Raw genomic sequence first — 11,582 nt, 5'->3', positions numbered from 1 at the left:
CTTGGGATCAGATTCGGGGAGCAGAGTGGCGCCACCACCTTGGGAGGTTGTGCAGTGAAGGCTGCCACCTTGGGGGATCTACGGTGGTGTGTGTGGCCCAAACACAGAGAATGGCCATAGCCACAACAGGCAGGACAGAGAGAGTACATTGTCTATTTCCAAGACTGATGGTGCTGTGCCTGGGAAACTGGGGTGAGTAGTGGCTGGCAGGCTTGAGAGCGTTGAAACCGTTGAAATCAAATTACTTGATTGTGCTGAGACTGGTGCTAGGGAGCGTAGAGTCTGCGTGGCTCATGTGCGTAGAGTCTGCATGGCTCATGTGCGTAGAGACCCTTGGAATGCCAGCAGCTCGCACCGACACCAACTGAGGGTCCTCCATTGCTGATGCCAGCTTTGAATCCTTTGGGACTTATTATTATTAATCAGTACTTAATGTAGTTAAGATAATTCTTAAAGAAATGATGAGCAAGTTTTCTCTCTTCTTCAGCTTTTCCTTGATTCCTATAAGAGTCATATTCGGCCTGTGGCTGGTGTGTCTGGTGACCAACAGAGAGACCTTTACAGGACGCAACCAACAGCTTTCCAAGTCCATCAATAAAGAACTCTGAAGTCGGTGGTGAAAATCCACAGATGGGGCATGAAAATGAAGAGCAGATTGAGATAAATACAATGTGCTTGGAATTGATCATTGAAGATGTTTTACTCAAGTAAAATTTGGTACACTTACCGGTGTGACCAACTCTTTTGAGGAACGGATCAAAGCCAACACTTCGCACCGCATCAGTCCTTGCCAGGAAAAAATTTACTACGCCATCCACCAGAAAGCAGCCATCATAGCCTGAAAGTGGCTGATGAAACCCTCTAATACGGCTCAGGCAGCCTCCGTTACTTTCATCTCCCTCGTCATACTCCAGAATGAAGTAGAACTGGTCACCTGACACCTCACCACCAAGCTAATCAGAGAAAAAAGAGTTTTTACAAGTATATTGCTTAAAGACTTTCCACTTGCAAACAATTATACTGTACATATATACTTACAACATCTAGTTCTGGAACTGCTTCCATAATCTCCACAAAACGCTCAATCTTTGTCTCTTTCGAGAACACAAAGTCGTCATCGACCCACAAGAAGTATTTGGTTGTGAGCTGTGATACAACCAAATTTCTTCCCGCAAACCAGCCCTGAGAAGCCAAATAATCATCAGCAGTAATCAGTTACCAGGTCATCAACACTTAAAGGGCATAACACACAGGCCAATGTCATGTTAATCTTGAGAGCCTATAGAGTAGTATTGCATATCTCTGAAGAGTCTTTAGTTTTATAATTTTTTTAAAAAGAAAGACACAGCTTTTCTCTCTGAAAACAGTCGAGTTCCTGGAGGCATGGTGTGGCGTGGGCGGAGCTAAAGAGTCACAAGTGCGCAATGCTTTTGCGTAGCGATCGGTTGCAAGCTGTGACATCAACATAATTCCCTCACAAATGTGATTAGCATGGGAATCCAACTCCTTAACAGTTTAAATAAGTCAAAATTCATGAAACAGCATTAGACTTCCCTTTTAACAACTAAAGGCCAATTCACACTTAAGCAACAGAGGCAGACCAATGGCAACAGACATGTTTGTCAGGTTTTTTTGTTTTTGTTTGTTGCAACACCCTGTAACACACTGTACCTGAGGTATAACAATATGTGCTATTAACGCCTATTAAATATTAATTAGCTTTTGTGTGGTTTTGGAATGATTGAGAAGTCACATTCTGTCAGCTGTAGGCGTTGGTCTGCTTATGTTGGCGATGAGTGAATTGGTCTGGAGATGTGTGAAATACAGAATTAGATCAATAGAAATGATGACACAGAAGTATTTACCTGTGCAGGAGGCATGATGTAGTGCTCAATGTGGTTTCCAGACACACGTTCAGGCTTGAGGCTGTCATCCGCAACAATGATCTTGATCTTAGGGTAAAATTTCCTGATACTCTCGATGAGAACGTTCAGCTCTTTATACCTCAGAAAGGTCTTGGTTATTATGGTTACCTGTGAGTTGACATCTAAATTGCAAAGAGAGACAAAACGGTTCCTTAGATGCTACCAAAGTGATAGCATATCATAGTGGTACCATGATAATCATAGTGTTTTTTTTTTTTAAATTGTTGTGTTGTGGTATTACCTTTTCCTGGGTCATACAGAACAGGTACTGATGGTCTTCGAATCGTAATTGGAAATATGGCTTCTTGGTCTTCGAAAGTGAAGTAGCCTGAGGAAAGAAGACATATTTCGAGTCATTGTAATTATATCTCCAGCCATAAGAAACATTTCTTACAGTGATTAAATAGTGAATACATATAGCTAGTTAGTTTTTTTTTTTTTTTTTGCAATTAATCACAAAGGCCCATTGACACCAAGAAGTTCCGCTTACGTCGTGCCGAACAACGCCCCTTAGCTGTTATAAATTCACTGTAAACCAAACCTTCTCGGGGCTTATTGCTTTTATAAAACAGCTATTCCATATACATGGTAAGGTTTCACAAAATAAAACGGAGCAAATAAAGTGTAAGGATAGTAATAAAAACATTGTTCTTCCGCCAAACACTGTAGGTTCTCGTAAACGGTTCCAACCATAAACGTTTTGCAATAAAGTGGTTGCAGAGAAACACATAGACATAAACAAAGGTGTATGTTTGTAATTTACAACAGCTTTGGACGTGGCTCAACCAATCAGAATCAAGGACCGGAACTGTCTGTTTTATAATAGTAACTACATTCCATACCAAAGCAAGCATCTTCTGCTTCCAAGGAAACCCCAGGTATTAACCTTATTATAACCGTATGTAACCTTTGACTGAAAATTACAACCAAAAGCTACACAAGTCTTAATACCCAGGGTTTCTTTTAAATGTCCTTTAATTCCTTTAAACTTCTTAAAGGGATAGTCCCCCCCCCCCCCCCAAAAAAAAAAAAAAAATAAAAAATGCTGTTATTTTGCTGACCTTCAGGTTATCCAAAATACTTTTTTTCTTGAGTAGAACATCAAAGAAGATTTTTAGCTAAAACCATGGTCCTGTCTGATTTATAAAATGCGACAGAGCATCAGTGGCTGCCTGTCTGTGCATGAAACCGAGCATAAAAACATTGCCTGTAATCCAGAGCCACAGGCTTTATTTTTCAATCATTTCTTTTAAAACTTTTTTTTTTTTTTTGATGAACTAGTTGAACAAGTTCACCAAATCAGACTAACCTATCTGAAACAGTTCACTGCTTAAGCAGCACAGATCTACAATCACTCAGTCAAAACTCACTTTCGCACATGCCTGATGACAAAATACTGCTGTACGTGATCCTCTGACGTTGGTTTGCCAATTAATTCAACGCTTCAGTTGCTCCATCACTCACTGAACTAAGGAACGTGTTCAGACCTGAACCAAAGGCAACTGAGCCAGTGATATGCATGAGCACATCACAAGAACTTGTCAATATCTTATAGTTTATGTGGAAAGGTGAGCTGATGAGGACAAAAGAAAAAGCTTATTCACTTTATATGCTTTAGACATGTTAAAGATCCAAGTTTTACATCATTATTGGGTGCTTTGATAATATATTTGCCCATATGTGAAATGAACTAGTGTATTAAACTAGTTCATTCTGTTCGAAAGAACTAGTTTGCGGAAAAGACTCAAATTCCTGTTTCCCGAGGCTCTGGATTACAGGTAATAATCTATATTAATAACCCATTATAATAACACCTCAATATTTTGTTATTTTCAGGTGGCAATTTCAATTACATGGGTATGTTTTGGAATAGCACTCACCTCTCAATAAAAGGTCTAACAGCTGAAAAACCAAGCCCTAAATTCAAAAGTAGGGCAGTAGAGCTCAGAAACAGGATTTTTGCAAGGCACAAATCTGTGGATCTGGAGTTCAGAAAAGTTCTGCTGCATTGAAGGTTCAAGGAGCATGTAGTCACCATTAACCTCAATGGAAGAAGTTTGAGACAGAACTCCCCCTAGAGCTGATTTCAGCATGGTTCTGAACTAACTCATATGCGCAAAAGAACAACAGAACAGGGTTGTCAGGTTTTCACAACAAAGCCAGTCCAATTGCTTCTCAAAACTAGTCCAAAATTAGCCCAGTCGCATTCCAGGGATAAATATCGTGTTAATGGGATCGCTTCAACCCAAGGAATGAAAAAACCAGTGGCCACAAGACCAATGCAAAAAGACCATTTCAATTTGAATCCTGCATGTTCCGTTTGCCTCTGTATGTATGAAAGGCGGAGACGCGTTTTTACTACACGCATATTGAAGCACACGTGACGCACCCGCTAATTTTTGGCCTTTGCATCTCACATGAACAGATAAACTCAATCTCCAAAGCTGCTGTGAGTGTCACTTTTACCATTTCATTTGAGAAAGCATCATATCATACTGTACACACAGAAACTTCAAGGCAACCTGTCAACATAAAAGTACGGTTTAACATGTAACAGAACAATATTAGTCTTGTATTACTTTTGTACAGTATAATGTAAGTGTTTATATATTCCTATTTAAATAATTTACATAAAACAATATATATGATAAAAAATAAATATTACAACAAGAATAACCACTTAATTGTAGAAAAAAAACTACAATTATTATTTAACCTGAATATAATTTTTCTTCCATGTATTGATTTTAACAGTAAACCTCTGTTTGTTTGACAAAAATTAAAAGGGTTTATTTTTCATTTGATTAAAAATAAATTAATGTTTATGCTTTCATTTGATTATCAGAAAAATTAAAACAAGAATTTCAAAAAAAAAAGTCTGCCGACTTTATCAAGTTGTCAATGTGACATGTATGCAAATACAAACTTTTGCATTATATCACAATATTTATTGTATCGTGACCCATGTATCGTATCGTGAGGCCCTTGCCAATACACAGCCCCAGTTATAATGTATACATCAAAAAGTTTGACTTAATTTATTTTTTTTTCCAGGGTGTAATGTGACAAAAGGTAAAGGTTTTCACAGGGTTTGATAATTTTCTATAGGCACTGTATATTCAGTATTATTTAGTGCCAGTTTATCAGGAAGTAATGATTATGTTCTCTTTGACTCGTTGGATGGAAACGGTGCTTATTCACCAATGTTTTATGCGATATTCCAAATTTGCGCATAAGTTGTAATAAGTAAGTTGTAAAGCTGTAATACTTATGAATTCTGACACTTCAACTTCTACTTACTGCCTTTCGCAACTGTCTTAATAACTTTGGATATGTAAAATCTTTGACGTGACTCCCATGAGTGCAGAATTATGATGAATGTTGATCTAGAGCTGTGGTTTTCAAACATGTCCTGGTGACACCCCTGTCCTGCACATTTTACATGTCTTCCTCATCTAACTCACCTGATTCAAATCATCAGCTTAATAGTAGAAACTGCAAGACGTGATTTGGGAGTGTCTTATTAGGGGTTACTTACAAAATGTACAGGGCAGGGGTGCCTCCAGGACAGGTTTGAAAACTACTGATCTAGAGTGACGTAAAAGTTGCATAAATTCTGATACGACTGTTCACACTGCGGTCGCTTTGCAACACATCTGAACTGTATCAGATTTAGTACCACATATGAAAGTGGCACAAATCGGAATTTAACAAAAAAGAGATCAGATTCCATGTGGTTTGTGCTGTTGATACTGTCATTAAAAAACAGATCTGACACACATGTGAGCAATAAAATGGATTTGGGACACATTTGCCTGCAGTGTTAACAGAGCATTATTACTTGCTCAGAGAACTGTTCATAATTCTGCTGTGGCCTTCATCAAAGGCCGTGAGCAATATTGTGTGTATAAGATAACTTGCTTAATATTAACTTCTTGCTTATTGAATGGTTGTACAAAAGCAAATCACACCAACAATCAAATTCAACAGGTTACACTGGCTGAAGTGAACTTGAACATTAATCCTGCCTTTTCATCACTGCATGCTTGATCCCCTGTAGCTACATCTATTTTCAAATACAACCCCTGGCAAAAATTATGGAATCGCCACACTAAGATGTTTGTTTATTAATTCAACATTCTGGTTATGTGAAACATACCTCAAACAAATGAGATTAAGCTCTTTTAAACAATGGAAAATTATTTTTTATATTAAGTACAGGAAAAAATATGAAATCATTCAATGTTGAGGTAATTAATTATGGAATCATTAACCAAAAAACACAGTTAGTACTTTGTTGCTCCTTCTCTGGCATTTATGATGGGCTGAATTCGTTAGGGCATGGACTTTAGTAAAAAAACAACAACACTATTCTTCATCAAGCTGGTTCCAACTTTCTTGAATAGCATTTGACAGATCAGCTTTGCAAGATGGAGCATTGTCATAGACCAGTTTTTTCATTTCCACATACATTTTCAATCGGATTGAGATCCAAACTGATCCGACCCCATATTACACATGAGTTGGGATATTTGATTGTTTTCTTTAGGCAGTCATTTTTATACACTTCATTAGAATGGCACAAAAGTTCCAGCATCATCTGCTTGTCCATTGCAGATTTGTGATTCATCACTGAATATGTTTAGATATTTGTTTCAGAAATACTAATTACAAGCTGATTCCATTTTTTCCCTCAACATTGAATGATTCCATAATTCTTTCCTCTACTTTATATGGAAAATAATTTTCTATTAATTCAACTATTTTAATTTCATTTGTTCGAGGTTAGTTTCACATAACCAGTTTGTTGAAAAATTAAACAAAATTATTTTGTGTTATATCTGTGATTGGTTTATTTGTTTTAAAGTAAAAAAAACATCTTCTAAGTGTAGTGATTCCATAAATTTTGCCAGGGGTTGTAGCCCTTACCCAAGTCTGATGTTTTGATGTGGTAGATGGTACTGGTGTAGGCCACTCTGGACAGCAGATCATTGAGATGTGTGAGGTTTCTGGATGAGATGGTCAGTTCACTCTGATCCTGTCCTTTCACCTGATCTTCATCCAGAACATCCTCCACTGAGAGCACTCCTTTCTTCACACTCAAAGACACCTGCAATTGTGTCAAGTGCAGGAAAAGTCCATTTAAGTCCACATTTAGAATGGAAACAGAATTTAAGATTTTGCATTTAATGCTTAACAAACAAATTTAATGGTGAAAACAGAATTTTAAACATACATGTATAGTAAATGTACTAGGGCTTTTAACTGTATAAAAAAACAATAAGCACAAAGGGCATTGTTTGCTCTACCTTGTACATCTCACTCTTGCCTCTCCCTTGCATTTGAAGAGCGAGACCTGAAATGATATTTAAATTATATTTTTAAAAACCATTCACTTAATAGATTAAGGGAGATTACTTTTGTAACATTTATTAATATGCATATAAGGTCAGTTTCACTCAGTTAAATAACATTCCTAAACATGATTCAGTTAACAGGGAAAGTATGTTAACCTGGTATGATACTTTTCTTCAGAGGAGCTACTTTGAAACCCGTAATTGGATATTGGAGAGGACAGTTGACCGGGGCAATAATAATATCTTCATTTTTCTTATTCCTGAAAAAAAGCACAATATTAGAAAAATTTATAAATGACTCCCAAAAAGTTTAATGTAAGAGATATGTATGGAGCTGTAAAAATGTCAAAATGCTGTAAAAATATGACTGTCAGAAAACAAGATTTGAATGTGTATTAAACGTAACACCCACGACAAATGACATTATGACACATGGTGTTGTGTTACAGGACTGTGTGCGAGATAAAGAGAAATCCAGTTCAACCTGAGTTGGTGTTGTTTAAATTCTTTTGCTCTGCGTTCCAGAATGGCATTGAGATCATCTGGCACAGATTGCCGGGTAAATTCAGTTCCTTGGCAAGATAGATTTGGCCTGAGGAGTCCTGTCAAACTTGACAACATGCTTACACCACAGGTAGAGCATCTAAACTGGAATGATGAGATAAACCAAAGGGAAAAATAAATGACACCTTGAGATTTGATCTTGTTTAGGATTCTTACTGTTGAATAAAGTAATCGCATTTCTCAGTAAACAAGTGGAGGTTAAGGTACAGACTAGTATATATAGAATGATCACAAGTAGAAGAAACAGAAAGTTAGTAAAAATGGGTGTTTCTTTGAATTTGACCACATTTATGGCCAAGGTTATTGTCTAAAGTTATTAGCATTCTTTTTCCATTAGCATTCTTTTTCTTCCATTCTGGAAGTCTATGGCAGCCCATAGAACCGCTTGCGGAAAAGTTGTCATATTTGGCGCACTGAAAGAGAACAGTCTCAACATAATCATAGCAAGTTTGGAGGCGCTAACTCAAACTCTCTAGCGCCACCACTTGTCCAAAATTTCAATTATTTTATGCTAATAACTTTTGAACCTTAAGGTCTAGTAGGAAAATTATCTTTTTTTCTCTGAATCCTTGGGTCATGCCAAGTCGAATGAAGTCCAAATTTCAAAAATCGTAAAGGTTTCGTTTTTTTTTTTTCTATTTTTAATTGCTAGTCCTAGACGGTTTGTCTAATTTTCACCAAAATTGGCTCAGACCATCTTCAGACCATGCTGGCAAAAAGTTATGGAATTCAAGTTGATTGGACAAACCGTTCTCGAATAACGCACAAATGAATTCTATGAAAAGCGCACAAAAATGGATATGAAGCTATATCTTCACAACGATTTGGCGTATTGAGACCAAACTTGGTGTGTGTTATAATAAGCATGACTTGAGGCTACCTGCAGTGTTTTGGCGCAGTGACACCTAGTGGTCAGGAGATATGAAAAATGGCTATTTTTGCAAATAACTTCTCAATTACAAATAACTTCTGTGGAGCATGCCAAGTTGAACAATACCCAAGTTTTCCAATATCAGCCATTTTGGGCATCGGCCATTTTGAATTTTCATGTAAAATGCTATATTTTACGAACGCATCAATGTATTATTACAAAACTCGGTATGTGTCTTCGGCACCTTTGGAGGCAGCTTCAGCAAGTTTGGAGGCAGCTCCACCTTGTGGTCAAAAGTTATAAAGAAATTTTGAAAAATGCTAATAACTTTTGTTTAGATTAGCCTATTGTAATGAAACTGGTCTTGATATATTCCTTGGGTCATGCCTGAGAATATTGATACCAATTATGCCATAATTGGATGAACTTCCTGTCCGCCATTTTGATTTATGTTGAAAACAATTTGAATTGTCTCTGCAAGACACTCTGGCATCGAGCAATGATGCAGGTTACTGCATTACGTAAGCAGTTGTGGGAACCAATCAAATCGATGTATCTGATGTAGGCGGGCCAGAGGCGAGCTAAACTGATGACGACAGCACTGCGACGTCCGAATCATATAGTAAACTTTAAAAGATTGCTGTCGCTACAGATGAACACCGGTTGTTTGAAACGGCTTTGGCCGCTACAATGAACGAGTTAGACTTGGCTTTTCATATAAAAGAGGAACAGAAAACCGAAAACTCGAATCGTTCCTTTGCAAGAAGGATGTTTTTGCTGTTTTGCCGACTGGATACGGCAAGAGTTTAATCTGTTCACGAGTTCACGCTTACATATAATTAGCCGGAGGATAGTAGTGCATGTTTGGCGTGCTGTCCGGTGAAGGGCTCCGAGCTCGAGAGTGGCCCGAACCCAGAGTACGTTACCCCCCAATAGGAGTAGCGAGAACTCGGAGTGATGAGATGGGGCGGTGGAGGTTTACTGATAAACCATCGAGTGAATTGAGGTGAGTCAGCCGTATTTAAACCTATGGCGCTGATTGACTTGAGTGGGCTCCTCTTGTGATGTTTATGCTAAGTATCTGACGCGCTTCTCCCGAACTTTGTTAATGAAACCTCATTTAGCTCTGCTGGTAGCTAAGCGTGTATTGTTGTGATTGGTCGTGGCGTTATCCAATTGTGTGCAGTGAGAGTTTCAAATGCATGCTTGGTGCCGCCCCTTGAGTTAGGCAGTTTTCATTGCTCGATCCCAGACCCTTAATCTTAATAGATTAGGGTCTGGATTTTTCCAGGCTACAAAGCACTGAGAAGTTATAAGCAAAAATAGCCAATTGTCATATCTCCTGACCACTAGGTGGCACTGTGACGAAACACTGCAGGTAGCCTCAGGTCATGCTTGTTATAACACAAACCAAGTTAAGTCTCAATACGACAAACTGTTGCGGAGATATGGCCTCACATCCATTTTTGCACGCTTTTCGTAGAATTAATTAGCTCGTTATTCGAGAACGGTTTGTCCAATCAACTTGAATTCCATAACTTTTTGCCAGCATGGTCTGAAGATGATCTGAGCCAATTTTGGTGAAAATCAGACAAACCGTCTAAGACGAGTTCGAAAAAGTAGGTTTTACAAACAATAAATTATAGAAAAAAAACTAAACCTTACGATTTTGAAAATTTAGTGTTCATTCGACTCGGCATGACCCAAGGATTCGGAGAAAAAAAGAATTTTGATTTGTGGCTTACGGTTCAAAAGTTATTAGCAAAAAGAAAGTGCTACTTTGGACAAGTGGTGGCGCTAGAGAGTTTGAGTTAGAGACTCCAAATTAGCTACAGTGACATTTCAGACTGTCCTCTATCAGTGTGCCAAATTATACAACTTTCCCGCAAGCAGTTCTATGGGCTGCCATAGACGCAATGGCGGAAGAATACTAATAATATTAGAAAGAAATCTAACGGATACAATAGGTGCCATCGCACCTTCGGTGCTTGGCCCCTAAAAACGACAACGTGTACCTGGGTGGTAGTCTGCTTTTTGTGACTTTCAACACTCCACTTTTTATGACGTAGCTGCTCAGTACAACACCAAGAATAATCAGGAAAGCAATCCAGTGGATGTTCTTCATTATGGGGATGATCTGAAATCATGAAATCTGAGTTACAAACATCATTAAAACTTGGATTAAAACTGGAACACTTGTATACCAGAACTTTGGATCTTTTTAATACTTGCTAAACAAACAAAATAAAACTAATGCTTGGAACAACACAAAGATGAGTCAATGATTAGCATTTTTGGGCGACTTATCCTAGTGTTAGTGTTATAGTTAACTGTTTTTTAAACAACTGCGTTGCCTAAACAAGCTTTTGTGTTTTTTTAACCCTGCATAGACATCAATGCAACTATACAATAGGTAAGGACACTGTTAAAATAATCCATGTGACATCAGTGGTTCAACTTTAATGTTATAAAGTTACAGTGCCATGCGAAATTATTCATACCCCTTCATTTTTTTTCACATTTTGTTATGTTGCTGCCTTATGTTAAACTACTTTAAATTACTTTTCCCCCACATCAATCTACACTCCCTACTCCATAATGGCAAAGCAAAAAAATAGGTTTTTAACATTTGTGCAAATTTATTAAAAATAAAAAACTGAATAGATCCCGTTGCATAAGTATTCATACCCTTTTCTGGGACACTTGAAATTTAGCTCAGGAGCATTCATATTGCTTCTAGATGCTACTACACTTTGAGTGGAGTTAAACTGTGGCAAATTCATTTGAATGAGTATGATTTAGAAAGGCACACACCTCTCAGAAAATGTCTAACAGCTGAAAATGCAAATCAGAGCAAAAACCAAG

General features: G+C 37.7%; 1 protein-coding gene across 1 annotated transcript; it reads right to left on the bottom strand.

The window, feature by feature from the left end:
* Positions 1-422: 422 nt before the first annotated feature.
* Positions 423-10,842, bottom strand: LOC141316492 (beta-1,4 N-acetylgalactosaminyltransferase 2-like). Its single transcript, XM_073832782.1, has 10 exons — positions 10,697-10,842; positions 7,767-7,892; positions 7,439-7,542; positions 7,235-7,281; positions 6,855-7,035; positions 2,167-2,253; positions 1,866-2,047; positions 1,039-1,182; positions 728-953; positions 423-604 (listed from the first exon to the last, which is right to left on the bottom strand). The coding sequence occupies exons 1-10, from the start codon at positions 10,840-10,842 to the stop codon at positions 423-425; spliced, it is 1,425 nt and encodes a 474-aa protein (XP_073688883.1).
* Positions 10,843-11,582: the final 740 nt, after the last annotated feature.

Source organism: Garra rufa, chromosome 1 (assembly GCF_049309525.1).
Source record: "Garra rufa chromosome 1, GarRuf1.0, whole genome shotgun sequence".
Taxonomy (NCBI): domain Eukaryota; kingdom Metazoa; phylum Chordata; class Actinopteri; order Cypriniformes; family Cyprinidae; genus Garra; species Garra rufa.
Note: the sequence above shows the minus strand (reverse complement) of the source record. Positions and strands in the feature narration are given on the sequence as shown.

What these genes read in the sequence shown, in the direction of transcription:
- LOC141316492 (XM_073832782.1), bottom strand. Translation starts at nt 10,842, where the DNA reads ATGAAGAACATCCACTGGATTGCTTTCCTGATTATTCTTGGTGTTGTA. An exon ending in TTAGGGGCCAAGCACCGAAG is followed by an intron (nt 7,893 to 10,696) that starts GTGCGATGGCAC and finishes CATGTTGTCAAG; the next exon opens with TTTGACAGGACTCCTCAGGC. An exon ending in GAAGAAAAGTATCATACCAG is followed by an intron (nt 7,282 to 7,438) that starts GTTAACATACTT and finishes ATATCATTTCAG; the next exon opens with GTCTCGCTCTTCAAATGCAA.